The sequence below is a fragment of the Anopheles funestus genome, chromosome 3RL (assembly GCF_943734845.2).
Source record: "Anopheles funestus chromosome 3RL, idAnoFuneDA-416_04, whole genome shotgun sequence".
NCBI classification, from domain to species: domain Eukaryota; kingdom Metazoa; phylum Arthropoda; class Insecta; order Diptera; family Culicidae; genus Anopheles; species Anopheles funestus.
Genome location: NC_064599.1, coordinates 59222611 through 59249289, shown reverse-complemented (window position 1 = coordinate 59249289; position 26679 = coordinate 59222611). Strand labels below are relative to the sequence as shown.

At 40.4% G+C, this 26679-nt stretch overlaps 2 protein-coding genes across 4 annotated transcripts in view; one reads left to right on the top strand and one right to left on the bottom strand.

The window, feature by feature from the left end:
- LOC125768334 (serine/threonine-protein kinase Genghis Khan) overlaps positions 1–26679 on the top strand; it is a 59226-nt gene that overhangs the window by 11985 nt on the left and 20562 nt on the right. The gene's annotated exons all lie outside the window — the stretch shown is intronic.
- LOC125769521 (uncharacterized) lies at positions 6267–10051 on the bottom strand. The gene is made up of 3 exons (XM_049438255.1): positions 9343–10051; positions 6374–8652; positions 6267–6317 (listed from the first exon to the last, which is right to left on the bottom strand). The coding sequence occupies exons 1-3, from the start codon at positions 10049–10051 to the stop codon at positions 6267–6269; spliced, it is 3039 nt and encodes a 1012-aa protein (XP_049294212.1).

Genomic DNA, 26679 nt, shown 5'->3' with positions numbered 1-26679 from the left:
TTGTTTAGCTTTATTTCGGTGGAGACTACTACCGCTCAACTTTTCGGGTGCTCCACAGCCCCAGAAGTCAGCTGTTGTTGTCACTCGAACGACAGTAAGAGGCCGGTTTGAGTCACAATTCACAAAAAAGAGGCTGCTGCCACTCGATGGCGACGGCTTGTACAAAAGAGTGGCCACTCGAAAGACGCCACGTTGTTCGGTTCTCACAAATGGGAGTCCACAAGCAGAAACAAATCATCGCATTGCAGTAGCTGTAGATCAGTTTTCCATCTTGGCTACTGTCGATGAAGTTGATGGGATGGATTGTGATAATGATCCGGGTAGCTCCCAGGTTTCGATCCCATCATTTATTTTGCCATTATGCTGACGATCGTGTCACTACACACCCACTTAACCTCTACGAATAAAAAAAAAAACAAAAAAAGAATAGTTTTCTCAACGAAGGTAGGGTGGGATGGTCAATACCAAAACCTTCCCGCTTCAGGTGACGTAAGTAGAGTCTTAATGCGATTCGTTTGGTGCTCTTTGCTTCATTTAATTTATTCTTACAAACGGTCCTGAACGCGGGCACTCGGTATAGTTGAATCGTAAAATAAAGTGATGGCTGATTCACTTTGGCAATCGATAAAATCGCCAGAGAAAGTTAGGAATTTCCTTCCCACTGCAATATGAGTCCAATGACACTATTCTTTCAGTTCAGGGGTGAACAAACGTTGCGTATTTGACACTTCCTTTAAGTTCCCTTGTATAGACATCTGACTATTCACATCCGACATCTGTCAATTTAATGTTCAGCTTCAATAATGTTGTTTGAATTATTTCTGTGTCCTAAACTTCAATATCCTAAAACATCAAATTTTCTTTCACGATAAACTCTTATAATAACTTTAAGTACACTGGATCTCTCATACAGGGTGTTTAATATTAAATTTTCACACGAATAAAAATGTATCAAATTTTATTCTCCACAACACAATTGAAAATATAGTACTATAAGTATATCTAAATTAAAAAAAAAAACAAAAACTGAAACTGGAACTGAAAACGGTGAAAACAAAATAGAAAAAATATAGTGCAAAAAAACATTAAAGTACTAACCCGACTAGGACGCACTCTCAAAAATGACATTAATGCCGTCAACCAGACCGTAGGTTGCTAAACCCTGCTTTAGTGGTTGTGTACTATTACGTACCTGGCACTTTCGTACGGAGGACTTTACTCACCCAGCAGCAGCAATCGAGAAGTTTCCTCACTTTTCCGGCCGCTGACATTTACACGTGGCCGCGGGACCACATTTTCCCGTACGGGCACCGATGCTACAGTTCAATCTCTCGCCCGGCGTTTGGCCCCATTGTCATCCCGAACCGTCAATTCTTGACTTTTTGCCGAGTTATCTCTGTTGTCGCTTGTTTCCGTGAAGCCCTATTTCGAAGTTGCGACAGCCATACCCTTCCCGGTTTGATTCTAGAAGGAAGTGTGCCGCAGGTCGTTACACTTTTCGTGTGACGTTTACATGGTTTCGTTGTTTGCTCTGTGTGCGGTGAAGTGCAAAGTCCTCGGTGCATTTCTTGTTCCCGATTTTAAGTCCTATTTTTTGTTTCCCACCGAGGATTGCATATAGTGATTGGTGTGCGTTGAGGAAAATGCTATTGTTTTTTATTATTATTATTATTGGATGTGCCATGGCGCTCTCGGCTTCCTTGATCGGTTCTATTTTCGGTCGGTGGGCACTATTTAGCCTTATTGCCGTAATTCGTGCTTATTTTTATCAAGCGCAACTTCTGACTAATGCTGCTGAGCATTGCGTGTGAATCGACAGGCTGGGGAATTTTGTTGCACAATTGAAGCATAAGTAAGATAAATATAATCATAAGTAAATTTAGTTCTCCCATGTTTACACTGTGAGAGCTATTCGAGCTTGCATTGAGCTTATATTGTGTTGTAAATCAAACAAATTTTTATTTTGATGTAATTCAAAAATATTTATCAATACGGCCAGGTCATTCTATCTGAATAAAAAAAATCCAAAAATATTAAATACAATTCTTGTTCTTGATGTGAACCATTTCCCAAAGTTACAAAGATTGAAATGACATTTGAATGGCATTTTTTAGATTTCGCCGTATAAAGTCCTTACGGTTCCCTTGGGTATGATATATCATGTTTTCGATTTTGTTTTATTTTGTACACCTTTTCCGTTGTCCGTATAAGGATCATACCGCAGATAAGTAACGTTAGAATTTTGTGTGCGCATTCGCTCCGTTTATCTACTTCAGCACCAAAAAATGAAGCTTTCTCACAAAATGACGTCAATCGACTACAAGCCACGCTTGTAAGGGACAGATGGAGAAGCATCCGCTAAATGGCATCGATCGGTTTTTATTTTTTTCTTCCTGAGTGTGTGTGTGATACACTCTAATCGGAAGCACAAATATGGATGAGGAGCGCAGTTCCGGTGTGATAATGAGGTGAAAAATCTTCGCTCATCACACTTCCCAGTACTACAACCACACATTCCGAAGCGCCTAGAAGAATGCGTGAACGAAATACCAATCGGTGCAAAGGGGCAAGGATATTTAGCGAAATCTGGAAAGATATCGTTTTCTACACCGGTGTATTAAATAATGTTGCAAATGAGAAATAACTCCGGTGTGTTATTGAGGGCTAGTGGCAAGTAGCAAAAAAAACAACACATTCATACAAAATATGTCTCGAAAATTTCTTTGTTGCGCAGCGATGAGGTGTGCGGCTAAATGATGTACAACACCTCTAGGGCGCAAGGAAGCTGGAATGAGCCGCTAAGCACGTACGTTTGTTGGTCTTATGTTTTATCTTTGCGCGTTGTGCTTGGAGCTTTCCTTTGAAACACTGTGGCATGCTGACAATCTACGTACGTTTTTTTGGATCGTCTAAATGTAGTAGCTCTAGGAGATTCACTCATTTCATTTTTCAGATTCAAAAATTCACTTCGTTTGAAACATTTTCCTTTCGCTTCCTTGCTGGACTATTCATGTCTACGTGGGTTTTATATTGAAGTTCTAAAATTAGAAGAAAAAAAAACAACTTTGTATCGAATCTACTTACAGTAGATATTTGAGTGAATTTGCTATTTAAAAAGGAACCCGAAAAAAAGCAAATAACAGAAATTTTTATTGAAACACTTATTCCTCAAACTTTCTCAGTCGCTCAAAACTCTCAAAACACAGTTTTCCAGTTAATATCGTCAAATCATCTTTGGATCTGTCATTTCTGAGCAGCACGGTTAATCCGACACCCGATTAAGCGACACCCCGGATAATCGATGTTCCACTGTGTTTGTATTCTGTGTGTAATTACGTCTTATGGAAAATATGGTACAAATATAAATAAACATCTTATTAGTGAAAAGAATGCAAAAAATTATAGTTCCGGATAAAAAAAGTTTAAATTTGTGAAGTAAAGCTTATGCACAACATGTGTCACGCACTGTCGGATCTGTCAAAGTGATATCTCAAAACTTGTGTCAAACTATTTTATGAGACTTGTCCATGTGTCAAATTTTTCTCTAAACGCAACTCAAAATTACTCGTTAGTGTCTGATGTTTTGAGTGTCATGGCCCCGCAACTTTAAATTTCCTTTATTTTTTTTTGTAAAATATACTTAAAAAAAAGAAAAATGATGTTTCTCAGTAATAATCATGTAGCATTTCTTCCTACATTTTTTTTTCTTATCACGTTAAAATCTTACCAGAACAGTCCTGAAAAAGTTCTTCCTTACGATGAATTTATTAACATACTGTTTTACCACATCATACAACAGTGATGACGTACGCAGGATAGTGACGATGGTTTCGGCAATCGAGTAGGGAAATAGAAGATAATCCTTGTATATGCGGATACCTAAAACCACCCTGAAGCCACTCGAGCACATCCAAACCGTAATCGGTTCGTACAGGGGGTTTAGACCAAAAAAAAGCTGCATAGACAACGGTGGATTGTGAAGCTTTGCATATTTTATGAATTTTCGTTTTGTTGTGAACCGTGTACCGCCCTTCGGTGTTGGTTCGTTTGTATATTTGCTATTGCCGCATACCGGTGCGCTGGCACTGGCAACATTTTCCCTTGTGCTCTAAAGTGGACACCGATTGAGCGGAAGGAAACATTTTTGCTACGGCGTACAAAAACAGCACGCCGGGAAAATGCGAAAAGGTAAAACCATGAGCGGACAGTGACCTGTGCGGTAGTGGTTTGGTTTGTTGTATTCCTGCCTGGTGTGTATTTCTATTGGGAAATCGATATTTCCTGTCAATTTGAGGTTTTTCAAATCTGCAAAGCACTGCCAACATTCCGAGATCCGGTCATCGTGTCGTTGCTGGTCAGTCATAGGAAAAATAAACAGGGTAAAACGGAGCAATAAAAAGCACCCTTGCATAAAGACTGTATTCTCCAAACTGCAGATGGTGGGATTTTAGAGTTTGATTATTTAATGTCTGTCTAATTTAAAATCTGGGGTACCGTTCGGGACGTTTATCCATTCCTGCGGAAAAGATCGTTTAAAAACGATCTATCCGAGGACGAGAATTTGTGGTGTTATAAAATGGTTAGGAAAAACATATGCCAATTGGCGGGAAATCTTTGTTTTCATGTGGAAATTAAAAAAATAATAATAACGAATGGAGATACATGAAGACATGTGAAATCTGATTCAAGTTCTCTGGTGGAGAGTGAAAGCCGGTTACCATTAGCCATCATCATTCAGATCGCAAGATTGACACATGATGTTTTGGGCCAAAAAGGGGGGTTTCCATCCTCGCTCACAATGTACTGCGACACGATTCAAAATGGTTTGAACATATTTGTTTTTGTTCATTTATGCCCTGGCGAAACGAAGAACTGCTTTTTTTCTGCGGTGTTTTTAAATCAAACCTCTCCTGATGGCGCGTAAAAATTTTCCTCTCACACAATTTTCCGACTGCGCTTGTTTGTTGTTCATTAGAAGAGGATATACATAAAGCAAGGGCAGCAAACAAATGGAAAAAATAGGAACAACGTCATGTATTTTTTTTTCGAAACAAGGGATGAGAACATTTGTATTTGTCGATCGTGTGCCAAATGGGTTTCCCTTCCATATTGCGGGGGAATTTTCTCGACCATCGAGTACCACCAAAGCTTCCCTGTGTATAGAGTGATAACTGATAGGTCGGGAAAACGAGATTCGGTAGAAATTCCATTTGAGGGGTTGATATTTTAAACCCATTCGTTGGCCTAGGTAAAGTGAAACGACACAACCCAAAGCGACCATGTGTGTTTGGGTGTGATCCGCTTTTCCATCTAAGCTGTATTTAAACACACGGTATTGCGCAAAGGGTACGCTTGGTAACGCTGATCTGTAGATGGTCACTTGGAGGTGTTTATTTTCCTTACAATATTTAGCAGCTGTATGCCAAGACTCGCAACTGCTTTTGGTTTGTGTGAAATTGAACACAGCACAGTTAGGTTAATTTTTTTGTTTTGTTTTGGCACCATCTCTGCAACTACATTATGGCAAAATTTGTAGTGATTGTTTTTACGTAAACACACACACTGTATGCTACTGTGAGGTGTAAACGATGGGTGATGACTAGCAGAGTGAACAAACTTGCGGAATTCGGATGCTGAATTTTCTTTCTAATAGTTACCGTACGATTGGCGGGATTTTTAAGCGAAGAAGAGGGTTTTGTTTATTTGTTTTCCCTTTTATAACCTTTTCTCTGAGTGCCCACTGAGTGCCACCGGCACTCACAATACGACAGTTGCTGAAACTTGACGAAACCAGCAAACTGTCGGTTTATACCACTATTGTGGTTCTTGTGTAAACATACTCCCCCCCATGACAGAATGTCATAACAAAGGCGAAATGATGGCATGTGGTTTCACCATCCGCTAACGGCCGTAAGCAGATTTTGTTGATCGGACGAGTGATGATCCCTTTTACCGTTTGTAGTTTTACCACACGTGTGAGCTGGTCCTCTCCAGGATGAATTGCAACGATGCGTGCTAGGGGCCATCGGGTTGTTGGTAAGGATTCATCCAGTAGTATAACCAATCGGCCGGTGAGTATATCGTTGGTTCGGTGATGTCTTCCTATTGCTTCACCCTTTGTCAATTGCCGTAGCTCCGCTGAAAATGCGTCTTGCTGTGCTAAACGACATAGCACAGTTTTAGCAGCTTCCATGTATTCGGGAGTGATGACTAAAGGTGATGTGAAGTGTGTTGGTGTTCGTTGAGTGCGTGCCTTCTCCTTAGTGTTACGTGTGAAGCGAATGCAGTATGCAACGATGCGCAACAATCGCGTGTAGCTGGAACACAACGTAAACCAAGGGTTAGTGATGGTGTTTACATAGGCAGCACTCACCTGACGAATTTCGAGATTCGTATCTTCAGCTGGTTCAGGATTACAGTTGGGCCAGTTGGATGCGGGTAGTGCTAGCCATTCCGGACCGCAACTCCAAAGCTTGCTCTGCAGGAAATCTGCTGCTGACATGCCGCGTGAGACCAGATCGGCAGGGTTAGTTGAGCCGGGAACATGCCTCCACTGACGAGGATGAGTATAATGCTGCACCTCCGATACTCGGTTGCCTACGAACGTTGCCCACGTGTTAGGTGAGGCGCTGATCCACTTTAACGTGACGGTAGAATCGGACCAAAAGAATACTTCTGCTGCGTGTAGTCCCATCGCCTTCTTGACTCGATCGTAAAGATGAGCGCCTAATACAGCAGCACACAGTTCCAGTCGAGGTAGTGTGACACGCTTAAGTGGTGCCACTCGCGACTTGGATGAAAGTAAAGTGGTGCGAACTTCCCCTTGCTCACTTTCGCAACGAACATAAATGCAGGCCCCGTAAGCTGCTTCAGATGCGTCACAGAAGGTGTGTAACTGCAATTTACTACCAGGTAACAGCGCATAGCGATCGATCTTAAAACCGGATATGAGTGGCCAATCTTGCTGAATATTTTTCCATTTCTTGCAGATAGAATCAGGAACAAGATCGTCCCAACCAGCTTTCTGCAACCACAACTCCTGCATCAAGATTTTGGCTCGCACGACAATGGGAGAAATAAGGCCAAGCGGATCGAACATGCGGGCTATGTTAGAGAGGATGCTTCTTTTAGTAGGACTTGCTGTGTCGGTGTCGATTGCGGACTCGAATGATAGAACATCATGTTCTGGCTCCCACGAAACTCCAAGAGTCTTTACCGTTTCGTCGGGTATAAACTGTAGCGCTGACTGTGTGCCGATCTGATCCGCAGTTAGACCGGTAAGTACCTCTAATCGGTTTGAAGTCCACTTCCGTAATTCAAAACCACCCCTTGAAAGTAATTCATTTAACTCTACTCGTAGACGCCGAGCGCTTTCGATCGAATCCGCACCGCCTATGAAGTCGTCCACGTAGAAATTGCTCTTCAGAGCGGATGCGGCAACAGGATATGTGGTTCCCTCATCGTTTGCAAGCTGCTGCAAGGTTCGAGTTGCAAGGAAGGATGATGGGGACAACCCATAGGTTACGGTGTTCAGCTCGTAATACTGGATCGGTGAATGCGCATCAAACCGGAAACAAATGCGGGCATACTTCCTATCGTCTGGATGCAGTAGTATTTGGCGGTACATTTTAGCAATGTCTCCAACAACTGCCACCTTATACGTGCGGAATCGTAGAATGATGTCCAACAAATCGTCCTGCACTGCAGGGCCGACACATAGCGCTTCGTTGAGCGAGTATCCAGATGATGTTTTCGCTGATCCATCAAACACCACCCTGGTTTTTGTTGTTGTGCTCGACGCCTTGAATACGGGATGGTGCGGCAGATAATATGCTGATTCGTCGTCAGCTGGAGCTTGTATCAGCGACATGTGCCCTAGCTCCAAATATTCATGCATGAATTCATGGTATGCCGCTTTAATATGAGGATCGCGTTCTAGGCGCCTTTCGAGCATTGTAAAACGTCGTAGAGCTGATAATTTCGAAAGACCCAGCTTTTCTTCAAAGTCAGGCTGCTTTGGTAAACGAACAATATAACGACCAGTATCGTCTCGTTGTGTTGTATCTTGGTATAATTTTTCGCAATACCTTTCTTCGGGGGAGTAACCATCTCTTATTTGTAATTCTTCCACCTTCCAGAATCGCTCGAGTGATTCCTCAAGCGTGCTCATGCAGACGACGGAAGATGCGTTGGAAGTTTCGGTGTTATCATTACATGCTGATGCTGAGCCGGTCACGATCCAGCCGAACACACTTTCAATGAGGACAGGAAGGTTATACGAAATTTTATATTGCGCCCCGCTCTGGAAAAATGCATGATAATGCCGGGCACCGAGGATAAGATCGAGCGGTGCCGACTTATTAAACTGGGGGTCGGCAAGCATAAAATTCGGCGGAATTTGCCACTCGGCGGTGCGCACATCATGTGCTGGCAAATCCCCAATCAAATTGTCCACAATCAAGAAATCAGCATTCAGCTGATATTGGCCCGTTCGGGAGGAAATTTTCGCACGCACCGATTTCCGCACCGGGGTGGAAGAGTGACCCGCACCGATGAGCGTTACGTTGACCGTATCAAGTTTCAACGCTAACCTCTGAGCAAGCCTGGTGCTCATCAAATCAGGCTGCGAGGCACTATCCAATAGTGCTCGCACTGGATGCAGAGTACCATGTGAATCAGCAACGTGTACCACGGCAGTTTGCAGAAACACGTGATCATATGTTTGCTGGCTTGCGTGTGCTGCTACGTGGTGTCTTTGGGTGTTTGTGGCGTGATCGTCTTTGTTCTGTGGATGGCTTACCGGAACATTTCGCGCAGCTGGCATGGTGTTTGCAGTGGGAAGTGCTCCTTTTGCGTTGTGTACGTTGTGTAAAAGTGTATGGTGAGCTGAGTGACAGTGTCTGCATTTGTATTGCGAGGAGCAATCGCGCGCTCGGTGGTTGTCCCGCAAACAATTTAAACATAGTTTATTTGACATGACCTGTCGATATCGTTCTTCCGGACCCATAGTCATGAATCGCGGACATTTCGTGATGCTATGCTCTTGCTGGCATATTATGCACCTACGTGTTTCGTGAGAGGTAGACGGAAAACTAGCCAGCCGAGTGAGATTCGATTGTTTATGTGTGAAGTGCGTGTGATTTCCGCTAGAGGGCGCGTCGGTATTGTTTACCATTAGAGTTTCGAGCACTCGCATTCGGCGTTGCAAAAATTGCACCAAGCCTTCGTAGCTTGGATTTTCATTTGTTGATGCAAATTCCTCCCAATCGCGCAACGTTGTTGTAGGCAATTTTGTGCAAAGCAAATGTTCTAATACGCTACTCCAAGCATCTGTGTTTTCACCCAAGTGGTTTAGCGTTTTCTTGTGCCGCTCGAACTCATCGACAAGATGGTGAAGGGTTGAGGCACTTTCCCGTTTCATGGTGGCCATTCCGAATAAGGCTTGCAAATGACGCTTTTTTAACAGGTACTCGTTAGAGTAACGCTCCGTCAGTATTTTCCATGCTATTTCATAGTTTGCGGCACTGATGGTGATGGATTCAATAACCTTAGCGGCTTCTCCCTTTAAGGATGCGCGCAAATAGTGGAACTTTTGGATCGGCGGTAGGTCGGGGTTATCATGTATTAAGCCCTCAAAAGTGTCCCTATACGTTAGCCACTGCATGTAATCACCATCGTATTCGGGAAGCGCGATGGTGGGAAGTTTAATGCCTACTAGGGGGCTCGGGCCAGCGTTTGGTGTGGAACTAATGCTTCGAGGAACATGCACCCTTTTAGCCTTTAGCTGGGAATGTGCGCGTATCAAGCGCGGCTCAAAATCATCGCGTAAAGCGGCATTGTGCGCAATTTCTTCTTCGGTGATTGCCAAATCCTCTAGCTGACCTTGGATTTTCTCCAAGTCAATGGACAGCTGGTCGAACTTTGTTATGCGCGTTTCGATCTCGATAGCGTCTCGTTCCGGGAGAAAATCAAGGAGGAACTTCTCGTGGCGATCTAACGAGACCAGCAAAATTGCCCTTCGGGACGATAGAATGACGGCAGACGCTGGCATGATCAGACACGATGGAAATAGCTTCGTCAGCGGTAACGAAAAAACGGGAGTGTTGTGTCGCGATAAAATTTGCGTTATGCGTAGGAAAAAACAGGTCGCGAGAATCCGCAAATTAATAACCAGCAATTCGGCGTATCCTGGTCACGGCACCATGAACAAACTTGCGGAATTCGGATGCTGAATTTTCTTTCTAATAGTTACCGTACGATTGGCGGGATTTTTAAGCGAAGAAGAGGGTTTTGTTTATTTGTTTTCCCTTTTATAACCTTTTCTCTGAGTGCCCACTGAGTGCCACCGGCACTCACAATACGACAGTTGCTGAAACTTGACGAAACCAGCAAACTGTCGGTTTATACCACTATTGTGGTTCTTGTGTAAACACAGAGTTTTCTTCAAAAAAAAAAAAACAAAACGATATGAGTTTTGACCATAATAACAATTTGAAGGTTATTTGGGAACATTTTGGTGTGTAAGTATGCAGGAATGCAAAAATGGAGCTTCTGAGAAAAGGATAAACATTATCGTGTCCTTATCATACCAGAGAAGTGGTGTTTGATTTTAGTTTAATATTCCGAAATGTAAAGAATGTGTCAATACCATCTCACCTTCGAAGGCTTGCAGCTGTGGAGCAACACGTGATCTTGCTTGAGTTTATTTTGCTATAGCTAAATAGTCTGAGAGTACGGCCCAGGTGGGATTTAGTGCCGCTTCAATCGTGTGAGTTCTGGCGCTGCTACCATCTTCAAACAGAGTCACCTCTTAAGTTATCTCATCTGTATAAGAATAACAATTATTTCTTAAACAAACAAGTCAAAAATGCGTAAAATCCTTGGAGATTCGATTCATGATTCTTTTAGGCATTTTAGGAATCTTTGAGTAATAATGAATCTTTGAGGAATATTGAATCTTTGAGGAATATTGAATCTTTGAGGAATAGTGAATCTTTGAGGAATATTGAATCTTTGAGGAATATTGAATCTTTGAGGAATATTGAATCTTTGAGGAATAGTGAATCTTTGAGGAATATTGAATCTTTGAGAAATATTGAATCTTTGAGAAATATTGAATCTTTGAGGAATCTATGAGGATTCGTGAAGCGACATATGGCCTAAATTGTCGGTCTCGGAAAACTTTGAGGCTTTGGAGCGTAAGCCTAATACCGTAGAGTAATAGACGAAGGCCCAGGAAGCTGGATTCCTCTATCGTAGCACCCAAGCGCCTCACAGAGAAGAAGAAGAAGAAAGAGATTCGTGAAACTTTGAAGATTAATGAATTTATGAGGATTCTTGAGCTTTCCAGGATTCATGAATCTTTTGGGAGTTGACTAGTGATTTGAATAGTTCTTTACTGAAAATTCTTATGAATGACTCTTTTCATTAGAATCGTTAAGAACAACACTAGTATTTTCCACACACCTTTTTTCATACTCAAATCTTTCACATCTTTAAGAGATGGTATGAAATTTCCTAATCGTATACAAGAAGTTAAGCAGATTGACATTTTGTCACCTTTTGCGTGCTATCTCAGTTTTATATCGTGCCAGATAAAGGTATTATGACGCTATTATGAGAGACACTTCAACATAAATGGAACAAAATGCCCATCATCAAACATGCTCCATTACCAAAATTCTTAGAATGAAATGGAAGCATTCTCACATGATCTCACGCTGACAGAGATTGCTTAGCAGGTTTTCATTGCTCGCAGAGCAAACCGTTTACACTGTGCACCGTTGCGTTGTATGCACTTGAAAGTTGTTTTCCATTTCGTGGGGTTCCTCCCCGTTGGTTGCAGCTAACGTGGCGGCACTCTCAAAAGAGCTACGTTTTGTCTGAAATTCACTTTCAAGGCACGTTTGGCAGAATGACGACGACACCACCGTATGTGTGGAGTGTGCGATTTGAGAATGGTTTACCCACCAGCACACGTCGGGTATACCTCTCATAGCGCTGGAATGCACCCGTGTATGCACTCGTCACGATACGCTGAAAATAGATGCAATTAATTTCTGCTATTTTCTGCAACAGTGTGCGTGTGGTGTGCGGCACTGTGCAACACTACACCGGTTGATGATTAGATGATCTTAGGGACTAGGCGACTAGGCTCTGTAGAGAATGAGGAATTTTGCCCATACTATGCCAGTAGGTTATTTTGTTCACGGAATATCATCTTGAATCTTTTTTCCTTCTCCAGGTTTCCTTAACAATTTTACTCTAACGCAAGTTTGGAAAATATTAAACAGTAAATAGTAAACAAAGTGTTGAGATTGTAAAGATCGTTACTTTTTTTTGCTTTCTCAGTAGAGCTTTTGTAAACGCATTGTTTGAGCGTTGCGTAAAGTGGTCGTAGATAAGATAATTTATCAGCTTTTATGTTGTACTAAAAAAACACACGCTTAGATAAACAAATGGAACGTAAACGGAACAACTTGAAGCCTTCCATTCTCCTCCCCCACCATCGATAGCCGACGTTTGATGCCCGGCAAAAACACAAACGTACCCGCCCAAGCTTCAGCAAGCACCGCGCAACAACGGCAGCCGGTAGTATTAAATGCAATTTTAATTAACCTCACAAACTATTTGAAACATTTGCCATTTAGTCGCAGTTGTGTTCCGGGGGTGTGGGGGGGGGGGGAGCTTGAAGAGTGGAAGAAAAATATTGGAAGACGCGAGTAAAGGGGGTTTCAGTTTCGACACGTGGCCCGGCGAGACGAGATGGTGAACATATTTCTGCTCAATTAGTTGGTTTTAAGATGGTTGGAATAGTTATAGCCTTCTTTTTTTTTTGATAACACCACAATACGACGTGTAATGCCTTGCGTCACTTATGGAATAGTCACTTATTGTTGTTTATTTTTATTTCTAAATGTCATGATTTTATTTAACATTCGTTCTAACATTCGTTTGCTTATTATTTAGTTTGTAGTGTTTATCCGTTATTTTTTTTTGTTGATTCTTCTTAAATTAGTGTTTTATACAACACTTGGTAAAGCAAAACATAAGGTGCTTAAAAAAATAATATTTTAATAGCAGCTAATCGTATAAAAAGTTATACAAATTTAATTATATTTATCCAGGCATTAAAATTAAAGATTTAAATATAATTTTAACGATAATTAAAATTAGTACGACCAATAAAATCCATTAAATTCATTTAGTGTACATGCTGGCAACAATGTGATGTGTTTTTTTTTCTTACTAGCCAAAGGTTACGATTTGCTGGCCTTTCCGTTGCAGCATGTGAACCTTTTGGTGTTTTTTTTTTAAATTTTAACATCAACCGTCATGATTCAACAACGCGCTTGTTTTTTTGTTTAAAGAAGGCTTTTATACATGGTGGCATTTTTTTCTTCTCTACATCCCTAAAACCCACCATTCAAAAACGATGTTTAACAAGCACAGCCATTATTTTGCACCGACCTGTACGGTGCGCGTCCTTTGTTTCGTGCGCGTGCTGTTTGTTTTATTATGTTTGTGTTTTTTTCGCCTTTTATTCCTTCTGTCCCGGCCTTTGCAAAACGAATTAGCTTCGAATTGTGAAGGAAAGAAGTGGCGCGTGCCGCGTTAATAATGATACAGTGCGATCGGTACGTGTGGTGAGATTTTCTTTTCTTTTTTGCTGTTGTTGCGCCTGTTAATAACAATAATTGGGTAGATCGAAGCTTAATCGAGCTGCTGCAACACAAACACACCCTCGCTAGAGATGCTTTACTGATTGTGAATAATGATGAAAAAATTAGCACCTTCTCTCTTCGTGTTTCCTTTGCAGTGTTCCACTTAGATGTGAGGAAACCGTAGAAACAAGTGCAGCCAACAAAAAAAGCCGGCCACACCTTGAGGTTGGTAAAAAAAACGTAGATGAATTAAATTACCTAGGAAGGTGCGGTTTTTTGGTGGAGATTTAAATTTTGTTTGCCAAAAAAAAAAAATCCGACAAGATGAAAATTTTCCTCACTTCATCTGTGTTCTCACTGCTGACATTGAGCGCGTGAGTGAGGTTTGTCTCATTTCGTTGCTTACCTCTTGCGCCGTTAGCGGTGAATAACGAAGCATAATTATCGTGTATCATTTGCACACCATCGACACAGACTTTTTTTTTCGTTGCTGAGGCATTTGGGTGGAGTGTTTGCGGTAAATGTTTTTACGTGCATTCTGCACGGCCTTTTCAATACAAAAAAAGGTAGGAAAAATGTGAAGCTTAATTGATGCTGGTGCAGCAACAAAACCAACTGATTCATCTCACCCGCCCGATGGAGACACGAATTTCAAACCTTTGCTTGCACACGGTCGTATCACGTGCTTTCGTCGTAAATTGCTCTTCTTCAGCATGGAAGCATAACTGTTGGTTGGAAAATTACATTCTCCACCGATACAACACCTTTTTCCTTGCGCTTGGCCATCGTTGCCTTACACCGATCTCGCCATCATCAACAGTAATGGCACTCTGTGCACCAGCAAATGAAAGAGATGTTGTTCGTAAAAAAAAATTATGTTGGTCAGTGTGTTACGATGTTATGTGCTGAACCGATGATGAAAAGTATGTGCACCGTGTGTAAAAAAAACTGCAACTGCAATTTCAACGTATACGTGTTTGGTAACGCGGTACGATTCGAATTATGATCTCATTGTCAGGTGTCAGGAAAATAATTACTTCATGTTGCAATGCAAACCGCCAGTAATTGTTGGTTAAATATATGTTTAAAAAGTATTTTTTTAAAATGTTTATTGAATTTCTACACATTTTATTTTGGAAATCGATAGTTTTTTTTTTTTTTTTTGTTCGGTTATAACGGCCTGGCCGTATCAAGACTTATTTTACCACGTAGCAGGATAGGAAATCGATAGTGAAAAAATGGAATTAAGATTGTTTTTTTATTTTTATTTATTTATTTATTTCGAGTATTAAAATAATAAAGCAATGTCGTAGTCGAGGGATCCTGACTAATAGGTTGTCTGGTTGTGACAGATGGTTGTTTTTAGCAAACTTCGATAATCCGTGGAAGTTAATTAACCAACATGCGATAAGGATAAACAACGTTCTAATTGAATTGTGTACTAGTAGGAAACCGTTCATAACCTTGGGTTAAGAATTTAAGCAACGCAAAAAAAGGTTTTATTTAGAACAGATACTCACAGTAGACGATCTATGGAAGATCCCACCAAGATTGGTTTTACCTAATATTAGGTAACTGCAAGTCGTTTCTACATTGAAATGTAGTGGATTATCCTTATCCGGTTTCATTGACTACCAAGAAATCAGTATATGTGACGAAAAACCTTTGTTCAAGTGTCTACTATGTGCTAGTCTTAATTAGTCACTAACCACGATTGGTGCGATAACATGAAAGGGTGTTGTTCTGTTAACATTTCGTAGCCTCCATAAATCCATAAATTGATAGTACAGCAGCGTGTCTCTCTGTGCACAGCCGTAGATAGGCATCCAATTTGTTATGAATCCTTGCCGATCTTTAGCACCCTAGTAGGGTTCATTTCACCTAGCTAGAGAATGCCATCGCTAGATACATTCGAGCAGTGTAAAGGTATATGGAGAAACGTGCCACTGTTCCTCCGGTGGCAGTTATGATGGACAGCAAACATTCGCATAAATTGCGCATAATTCCCTTGAAGCTGAAGCTGACTCGTGCCGTGGCGCGCACCAAAGGCTCATGTTAATGGAAGCTACATTGCATTGAAGCTTGTGGTATGATCAGGGTGCTAAAAAGCATCGTTTTATACCCTTACAGCCGGAATTATATCTGTGAGTGTCGTTAAACACGGGAAAGGTGTGTGATTTTTTTTTTGCTTTTTTGCTTTTCTAATCTTGGCAAGTCTGAAGGATAGATTCGATCGTGTGCTTTGAACATCATACATAGCTCGTTTTGAGGTTGCAAAAAAAAAAATAATAAAACTGAAAATTTGTTGAAAATGTACAAATGAATATTTCTAACTATTTATTGCGATTTTATGAACGATCGCGACATAATAGCGTTCTTCCGGAAGGGAAAGTCTTCCACCCTAAATTCCAGACCGGCAATCAACCGGGTTGATGGTACCGTTCCGCGCACTGTCTTCAGCATTCCAAGTTCCACTTCAGTTCATTTTCGTTCCAATTTCTTGTCATTGAAGGAATGAAGGTGGATTGAAGCATACGAAGCCAAACGAAAATGAGCAACGGCGTGGGGAAGGTTGCTCACAAGAATTGACGCACTTTTGGCGCAGATACGGACGCTGTGTGTCGCGTGGGAAACCGCATTTAGTGCGAGCGAAAATGGCCTCCCGTGACAGAATCCAAACGCGCACGCGCGCACACACACCCGACACCTTTTTGCGTAAGTTTACGACGGCGTAAATGACGCCTTGCTGTGCCTAGGTGGCGCCTCCATGCGTCGACTATGTGCTGGGGATTGAGTGACTTTTTTTTTCTTCTTCCCCCCTACCTTGTTTCTTCCTACATTCATTTTCGCTTTTGGTTCGGTTGTGTGTGGTCACTGTTTTGGAAGCGGATATGATGGAGCGCGATCCGGTACTAGTGGAGAAAACTAGTAGTAGAAGAAGAAAAAAAAAATAGCTCCACATTTGGAAAAAAAACATTGGTGCGACATGGAAGAAACAAATGGTCAAAGACAAGCGTGTGAGAAAGGAGGGGGTGACTCCGTGTTCGTCGGTGGCAGCATGTCCAGCAGACATGACTTTTCACGGGTTTACGCGTTGCGCTTTAGGTCTCTATTTCCCCCATTCTCTCGCAAATGGCTAAGGGACGGTTTGGTGCGCTTGTGTAGATAATTTGCTGTATTTTTAATGTGACACTGACTGTGACACTGTTCGTGCCGTTGTCGGAGCTGTCGACGTCTGTTTTCGGCGTTAGCTATCCATCACTTTGCTCTAGTAGTAGTCATCCAATGTTGGCTGGTTGTACATTGATGAGCAGCTTCCAAATCAAGCAAATCACGCACACGGTCGGAACGAACTTTGTGAAGTAATGGATGTAAAAATAGAAGAGTTAAACGAAAAAATCAAAAAAAATTATTCCAAGTTAAATAGAAATAAAATAATTGGCTAGTTCCATTTTGGTGCCGTGACCAGGAACTTATGATAAATTACGCAAGTTTGTGCAGATTAGGTTTTTTTTAAAATTTAATATCGAAAGAAGAGGTATAAACAAACAATAAAATGTATATCCGTTTATCCGTGAACGTTTTAACCGGATGTCGGTTTATTCGTGTTCTTGAAAAATATAGAATTATGTTATAATTTTATAACATTTTTATTATTCCTAAATTAATCTAACTTTTAACCTAATTTTAGCCTAATTTTAACCTAACTTTAACCTAACTAATCTTTCACAAGTTATAAAGCACGTCCTATCTCGTTGGTGTATTGAGGAAGAAGGGCGAGTCTCCACGATGCCGCTTCCGTTCAAGGCGCGCACCTGTCAACGCTGCTGCTGCCACTATAACGCTGCTGGTTCGGTAACAGTTATACCAGCAGTATAACAGTAACGCTATAGGGCAGCCACATACGACTATACCACATAATTCCTCCCGGGGGAGTAAGACGGACGTCCTCGGACGTATACCTAAGTGGCTCTAGTTCTATTGATCTTATTTTTATGTCTCTTCACGTTTTTGGAATTTTCAAACGTTCTGTCTTTCACATTTTGTGCTGTAGTTATTTTTGCTCTGGCATCTAATTTTTTTCTGATGTTTGGTTTTACATAAACATCCTGACCTTCTTGAATCAATGGTGGTTCTTCTCTGCTTGTGTTTCCTTTCATTTGTTTTTGCCTTGATAGTTCTATTTTCGTTTTTACATTGGTGAATAGTTTTTGTGCTTGTTCTTGTATTACAATCGGATTTGTGTTATTCAATTGATTGAACAATATTTCGTTTGGTGTGTAGCCTGTTGCTGAATGAACTGTTGTGTTGTACAAAGAAATCGATATGGCGATAATGTCTGCGGTATTCAAGTCTACAAACTTGTGCTTATTCGTGTTGTACATTTCGATTATCGTCGCGTGCGTTTTTTCTACTTGTCCATTGCTCTCTGAGGATGATGCGTATGTGAGTGAAACGCCTAAGTTGCTCAAGAATGTTTTCAGCTGAATGGATCTGAACGTCGTTTCGTGATCCGTTACTATTTGCATCGGGGTTCCAAAGCTACCAAAATACTTAGCTAGTGCACTTTTAACGTCTATCAAGTTTTTTGTTTCGATGGGTATCATTTGCGCAAATTTCGAAAACGCGTCTACTATCGAAAGGAAACTTTTCGAGTTGATGGAGAAAATATCCATGTGTACACGTTCCATAGGCTTTTCGGTTGTCGGTCTCGGTGATATCTTGATGTTATACGGCTTCCGTTCGTATTTGTGTACATTGCATACGGTGCACGTGTTGACTGCAGATTTGATTCGCTCATGCATCTTCGGGAAGAAAAATGATCTCTTCATTTGGCTTTCGACTTCGTTTATGCCTCGGTGAGCCCTTTCGTGTTCCTTTGCGATTAGTCGGTTTTGTTCTTCAACTGACGTAACATCTTGGACTTGTGAGTGCGTCATAATCATATAACCACAGCAGCTAAAATGATTCTTGAAAGATTGTTGAATTATTTGTATGAGACATTCCGGAGCTAATATTGCCGTTTGTTTTCCATTGTGGTACTTCTGCAGAATGCTGGTTATGGTACTTTCGTCGTATTTTCTTCTTTTTACAATAATTCTTCTAAAATTTGGGAATGGTGTTTCTATAGATTCCTGATTTTCACTGAATATTTCAAAAACTATTTGATTACGGTAATAATTTAGTGGTCTTTCGCTTGACTTAATGAAAAAATCGTCTGACGTATCTGCTGAGTGTATAGTTTCGGTCATATTTACAGTTTGCAGGTTAATTTCATTAGGAAGTTCAGTTTTTCTGCTAAGAGCGTCTGCTACTACGTTCGCTTTCCCTTGTTTATACTCTACAGAATATTGATAATTTTCTAATTCGAGCCTCCAATTCAGAATTCTATTATTTTTCAAACAAGTTTTAATAAAAGTGAGCGGTTTATGATCGGTGTAGAGTTTGAATTGATTACCAAAAAGATAAGGTTTGTATTTGCGAATTGCCCATATTATAGCGAGCGCCTCCTTTTCTATAGTAGAGTAATTACTTTCTGCCTTATTCAGTGTTCGACTGGCGAACGCGATTGGCCTTTCGATTTTATTTTGAACTTGAGAGAGTACTGCACCTACGGCAAAATTACTTGCGTCAGTAGTGAGTATGAAAGGTAATTCAAAATCCGGGTATGCAAGTATCTGATCGGATGCTATTGTTTTCTTTAATTTTTCAAATGATTCTATGTATTCTGGGTCTTTGTGATTTATAATTTGATCCTTTTTTAAACATTTAGTTAAAGGCTTTGTTATTTTTGAATAATCTTTGATAAAGCGGCGATAATATCCGGACAATCCGAGAAATTGTCGTATTTGTTTTTCGTTTGTAGGTAGTGGCCAATTTAATATTTTCTGTACTTTGTCGGGATTTGCTTTTATGCCTTCAGGGGAAATTATATGACCGAGGAATTCGGTTTCTCTTCTCAAAAATTCGCACTTGTCTAACTGAATTTTTAGATTGAATTGTGCTAAACGTTCAAGTACTTTCGAGACATTTTCTAAGTGTGATTCTAAACTGTTTCCAACTATGACGATATCGTCCAAGTAAACGTAACAAATTCTACCAATGAGTTCTGCTAAGATGTTATTCATTGCACGTTGAAATGAGGCCGGTGCATTTTTTAGCCCAAATGGCATTCTAGTGAACTCGAAATGGCCATAGCTTGTAGAAAATGCGGTTTTTTCACGGTGATCTGGATGCATCTCTATCTGGTGGAATCCAGACTTTAAATCTAGCGTGGTGAAGTATTGAGATTTACCTAAGCTATCAAGAATGTCTTCGATTTCTGGCATTGGAAATTTATCGTTAATCGTTTTTTCATTCAGCTTTCTGTAATCTATTACTACGCGTACTTTCTTTTTTCCAGATGCATCCAGTTTTTTTTGCACAACCCAAATGGGTGAGGAATAAGGACTAGTGGATGGCTGAATAATGCCAGAATCGAGCATATCGCTGATTTGAGATTCTATATCTTTTTTGTAAATGTGCGGGTAGAGATAATTTTTAGTGTATACCGGAGAATTATCGGTAGTGTTAATTTTATGTTTGATTCCAGAAGTGGCTGTTAATTTTTCACCTGGTTTCAAAAGAACGTTTTGGTTATCTATTATTGTTTTAAACAAGCATTTTTTTTCGAAATTTGACAGATGATTTGTTCTGATTATACCGTTCAAAATTTCTTCTGTAATATTTGAATTTGTTGGAAAAGGAATCGGTGTTATAGTTTCGAAGTTATTAACGGTTAAATTTAGAACATTAGAAAACTCAGGAATTTGGTTTTTTGTCGAAAGAATTTTTACTGTAGTTTTTCCATTGCTGGAGTTGTAAAGACCGGGTTCTATTATTGATGAGTTTTCGAATTTTTGAAATGTGGGGACTAACCAATCTCCATTATCTAAAGTTTTAACTTCTACGCAATAAGAATAAAGTTTTGTGCTCGGATAATATTTGTCATAACTAATGCTTTGTTTACCAAATTCAATTTGTCCAGCTTTGTAATTTATTATTGCTTTCGTTTGCGCAAGGAATTGGGAACCAATAATACCATCGAAAAATGGATGAAAATTTAATTCAAAATACGTTTGAGCGGGAACATAATTTCCAATAAGGTTAGCTCTACATTTTTTGTTTATGACATGTTTCCCGTAAATATTATTAATTACTGTTTCTTCTGTGGGAATCATGTTAGTTAATATGCCAGGACGGATAATATTTTTGTTTGCTCCTGTGTCAATTAGCAATCGAATTACTTGTTTTGTAATAAAATTTTCCCTTGTAAGGTAGGGTAAATAATTCAGGTTATTTTGTTGGCTTTGCTGGCCCAACAAAAATTTAGATCGATGTTCAAATCATCTTCCGATTCTGATTTGTCTTTTTCTGTCAATTCATTAGAGTGAAATTCTCTGTGATTTAAAGTTAATTTACTTTTAGTTGAATCAACTTCCATGGGTTGCGGATAAGAAGATTTTCCTTTGAATGTCGTTGTCTCGCTAAACTGTTTTTGTTGCACACTTTTACTACTTTCAGGTTTTTTCGAGTATTTTTCTTTTGGATCAAAAGTTTTTGTAAAACGAGTATTATTTGAAACTGTGCTTTCGGAGCACTTGAATTTACACACGAATGCGTATGCTGCTTCTAAGTCTTCGGGACATGCAGCGTGGGCATAACCAAAGTATGGTTCTTTAAGGCCTGCTAAAAATGCCGCTAAACCATCCTCATCAATAAAAGCGCTGATGGCTTCCCAATTATTGACGTATTTTTGCTTTAGCTTCGCTTGCGTTTTAATATTCTGCACTGTCTCTTTAATAGAATTATAGTATCTGTGTATGGACATGTGTTCTGTCATTTTTGTTTGCCAAAGAATACTTTTGTAGTAAGTAAGTTCTTTACGGTCACCTAAAGCACTTGTTAATGTCTGTTTAACTTCCTCGAAGCTTTGAGGATTACCGGCTAAACAAATTATATCCCTCGCTTTGCCCTCTATTTTATTAATTACGGCAGTTACAAAAAGTTTGTATTGTTGTTCTGAAACTATACCTTTGAAAATTTCTAATGTATTTTCTACTGTACTAATCCAAGCAGAAAGTTGCTTTTTATTACCGTCGTACTTCGGAATCGCTTTAATCGGATCCGGTATTTTGAAAAAATTTTCCATGTTAAATGCAGCTTGTGCATTTTCTTGTGGTGCACTGTAACTCGTGCTTGGTCGGGTTTCGCATAAAGAATCCAACATGCGTTGGTGGTTTATTTGTTGCGTACGCATTGCGTCTAGCGTAGCGGCAATTGCACTCATTTGTGAGGTTAGTTGCATCATCTGATCTGGTTCCATTTTTGTACCTTGATCTTCTAAAACAAGCTTTTCTATGGAAGGAACACTCGTTTCAATTGGGATGTGAGAATGTTCTGCACTTTCGTCACTCGACTCTTCTTCTGAACTGCTATTTGTGTTAGTATTCACTACACGTGAGCTAAGCGCGTGTCTTGTTCTTTTAAGAGCGTCAAAAGATTTCTTTTTTGGCATCAAATAAAAACGAAAAAAATTCTTTGCCAAAAAAAAATTTGCTTTACTTCCTCGTAGGCCCTATCTGGTAGTACTCCTAACGAATAACACAATAATTTGTTAGGTTGCAGTAGCGAGCTGTACCATGTGCTTTGACACTAACACTATCACACTACACTGCACCACTCTAACGCGCTTAATGCGTGCGCTTACAAAGAATAACGGGTTATTCTCTGATGACCTGTGTGACCTATCTGGTAGTATCGCAACAGATTGCGTACGATGATAAATTATAAAATCTATCGTACACACACGTGGACAGAAAACACTATCGTTATTCCTAGCCTATCTGGTAGTGCTGAGGAATAACGGAATACACTTTCACTAATTAAAAAATGATGTGTACTCACGTGTTTTGGCTAAAAATCCGACGATCCGGTTCCAGGTATGCGTGCCGGGGGGCCCTCAAATCGAACAGCGGATGAAATCCTTTAGCTGCTGACGCTAAATGCGGGTACCACTTTGATATCGATAATTCTATCGACACTTTCCACTGTTTATGCACTCTGGACTGCTACAGCGCCAATTATGTTATAATTTTATAACATTTTTATTATTCCTAAATTAATCTAACTTTTAACCTAATTTTAGCCTAATTTTAACCTAACTTTAACCTAACTAATCTTTCACAAGTTATAAAGCACGTCCTATCTCGTTGGTGTATTGAGGAAGAAGGGCGAGTCTCCACGATGCCGCTTCCGTTCAAGGCGCGCACCTGTCAACGCTGCTGCTGCCACTATAACGCTGCTGGTTCGGTAACAGTTATACCAGCAGTATAACAGTAACGCTATAGGGCAGCCACATACGACTATACCACATAATTATAGTTTTAAACGCATTTTATCATATCAATTCCAAAATTCATGATGGCAAATACGAAAGCCTTTAGGTACAGTGATGAAATAATCGTAAAACATAAAGCAGATAAATGCAGCTTGTACATTATGTAGCATGAATGTTCGGTATCATTCACAATCAATATAAAAATTAGTTTTCTTCTTCTGCTTCTTGGCGTAATGACCTCTGAGATCATGCCGACCATTTCTGGCTTACGAGACTTATTTTACCACGTAGCCGGATAGTTAGTCCATGCTACGGGGGGACGGTCCGGATGGGATTTGATCCCGCTCCTGTCGTGTGGACGGGCGCCGTTTATCATATACACCACCGGGGCGCCCCCAAATGAGTTTCATAATTCTGAATTTTATAAAGCTTTAAACAGCAGCATTGGATTTTTATCTCTCTCTTCAAATAACTATCTATACCAAACCCTTATCTGAAAAGCTCCTCTCGGTGTATTATCCCGGTGAGTCATTTTAGTAGCGCAATATTGATTTTTGCCATGCTTTTCCGGGTTTCCCTAGGACGGGAAGGATAATCGACGGGATGGTTGTTGTGCAATGGCGAAGTGATGGCTAAGGGATGAGATCATTCAACCTCACCCCGATATAGACACTCGACTCGTAGCATCCTAGCGATGGGAAGAATGGAAGCGTATAGTGGCTGTGGATGGTTGGTTTCGGCGTCAGCAGCCCGTCAGAGAATGATGCTTCTATTAGCGCCAGACGCTTGGTCTAGACATCCGCAACGGTTGTGCTGTCGCAGAGTCCTGCATTGCTCTTTTACCCTTCGTTTTGTTGGAATGGTTATACAGGACGGAGAAGGAGTGAAGGTTGAATGCTATGTAGAGTAAGAAAAGGGATAGTATTTATGAAATAAATAGTTTTTTCACGTCTATAAAGTTTTGTTGAGATCAAGTTTTATTAGAAAGTTTTTTTTATTCCATAGAAATCTTTTGCTTTTAGGGTCGTGAATAATGAAACCATTAAAGCAGCTTACAACCTGCCGAAAAAGCTTTCCACGTCGTGTTTTATATTCACACATTTACCTCCACACGGACTCCTCGGCGAATGTACCATCAAATTCCCCAAATAAATATTTCATTCCAAATACTAAACCGCTGAGGTTAGGGGTGGAGATTTTCAACGCGTCACCAAAACCGGAAGTTCTATTTGTTACATTTGCTTACAGCTTTCATTATTCGTTTGCTGGGTTTTAGCCGGAATAGAAATGAGGACATTCCGCGCATACTATTTGGTTCACCGTTACGACGTTCATACTCAGGTGAAGTGTCGAATACGGTTTAGGTTGCCCTAAGGAGTCGTGACGAAACCCCTGTACTATTGCCGTTCAAGCATTCATAAACACATCATGTAATGGGTTACGATGTAGAAATTGGTGGTGATGAAAAAGAAGGTGGTCGCAAGAAAAGGGGGAAAAAGAATTATAACTCTAACTTTCGATTTCACCCTTGAAGGGAAAAGTGCATTGGATGTTACGCCCCAAAACTCCAGATTTCCGTTGAGAAGGAAAACTTCGCAGGAGTTCTTGTGTTCGGGCGAATAGTAATGGATGTCTTACTTATGTGGCAAGAGCCTACGATGAGGGTGAGAAAATGTACAGTGCTCAGTAAAAATAGCATTAATATTTTTGGTGTTGTTGTTTTATTTTCCAAACCCTTGCATTTCTCCCCTAGAGTAAGTGCTCAATATATTGTGAATATTTCGTGTGGAATCAATTGCCTACGTGCAAAAAAAAAAACAAACTTATACCACTTGTTTCACTGCGGTTGGAAACTACTGTACCTAGTTTACGGCTTTCGGCTTAAGCATAGGGAAATTCCCATTACGACTACCAGTACTAAAACCATTCCCTATCATAGTTGAATGGTAATGTCACTTACATTGGCAAGAATTGATGGTGCAGAGTATATCGTTGGGGGGAAAAATATGGCTAATGCACTATAACGTCCCCAGTAAATGGCGTGTTTATCCTGTTTGCTGGTGTATATGAGGGTGAACCATTTCATTGATTTGATAATGTTAATGTCTCTGTCACCATACGGTTGTTACCAGCCGTTGCTTTTTGCGAGGGTCAAGGTGATCATAAAATCCAACCCTTACTACCAAGGGGTGACCACTTTCGCTACTTTCCTAACGTAGGGAGTTTTCATTACCGGTCATATATCAGTCAACTGCAGTTAAGTGCAGCACAAAAATGGTTGTTTTTTTAACTTTACGACACTTGGAAGTCTTACGTCTTCATACGTCTATTACAGATTATGTAGTAACCTTAGTAAAGTAAAGGGTTTTCGTATCAAATTGCTGTCTCCGGATTGGGTCTAATAGTGAGTGTAATACAGCTGTATTTAGAAATTAAAATCAGTTAAAGACCCCTGCATTTCAGGTGTTGAGATTTGAACGCAGTACGGGCGTGTTGTTTCAGACTCAGACTTCAGACTACACTATTTGACCAGTTCAGCTGTTACACATTTATAAACCACTACATTCTACTTTCAATATTCTATTTTGCTGAAGATGTCATGGAAGACTATAGTTTGGAAACTATACCACGTCTTTCTAATTGCACAAAAAGTATTTTTTCCTTCATTTTAATTAAAGTTAAAACAATCCATTTATTTATGTTTATGAAATAGCTTATTTTTAACCCAAAAGCTTCTTTGTCATGCTCGTGCAACCATCTCGTGTGATCCAGTCTGGAGGGGTAATACTCAGGAGTAATCAATTTTTAAAACGTGTATGGACCACGATATGAACGCTTGGGTAAATGCTGCATGCTTCCTTTCTTCCTTTAAATTTCGTTTCCACTGCAAGTGCACACTTGAAACCGGAATGGAATCGTATGAAGCTATTTGTTTGGTCATTAATTTCCAATAATTAGTCTAGAGCGCATAGCTTCCGTCAAGCGTTTACGTTTAAATCCATCTGACCGTGAATCCGTTCGTGCCGCCTAGTGAGGAGTGTAAAGCAATATAGTGGAGCGTTGCATCTGAAATTTAAAATAATAATTAAATCATTATCTCGTTTAGCTGCTATCACAATATTGCGAATTCTTAACTTTTGTTTACTGTTGTTAGTTTTATTTTCCAAAAATCATTATTTGGTTTTTTTCTTCTCTCCCTTCGGTATACTTCTTCATCGGGTCAAGAGCTATGCAAAGGTCGTAGAAAGATAAATATCCACCAAATGATGGTTAAGACTGCGTCAGTTTAATGAATAATAAATAACATTTTGTAAAAGTGGGCCCCGAAACCCCGGTAAACCTTGTCCTGGGTCATAGGACAGGGAAGCAAATGCCATTTATGTATTTTTTCTCCACCAATTCCTCCGGTTGTATACGGGAGCCCGACTCCAGGATGAAGTTTCATGGCGCAGTCCACAAAACCACTTGTCCCTCCTTCTGCGGATGGCAATTTGCGGGGACCAGGTCATTAGCACTTCAACCATGATGATGGGATTGCTCCAGACAAGGAAAACCACGCTCAGAGCTAGTTCCGGTCAGTTCCGCTAAGGACACACCGGCTAAAGGGATGGCACCATCCGGTGGCTTATGGTTGTT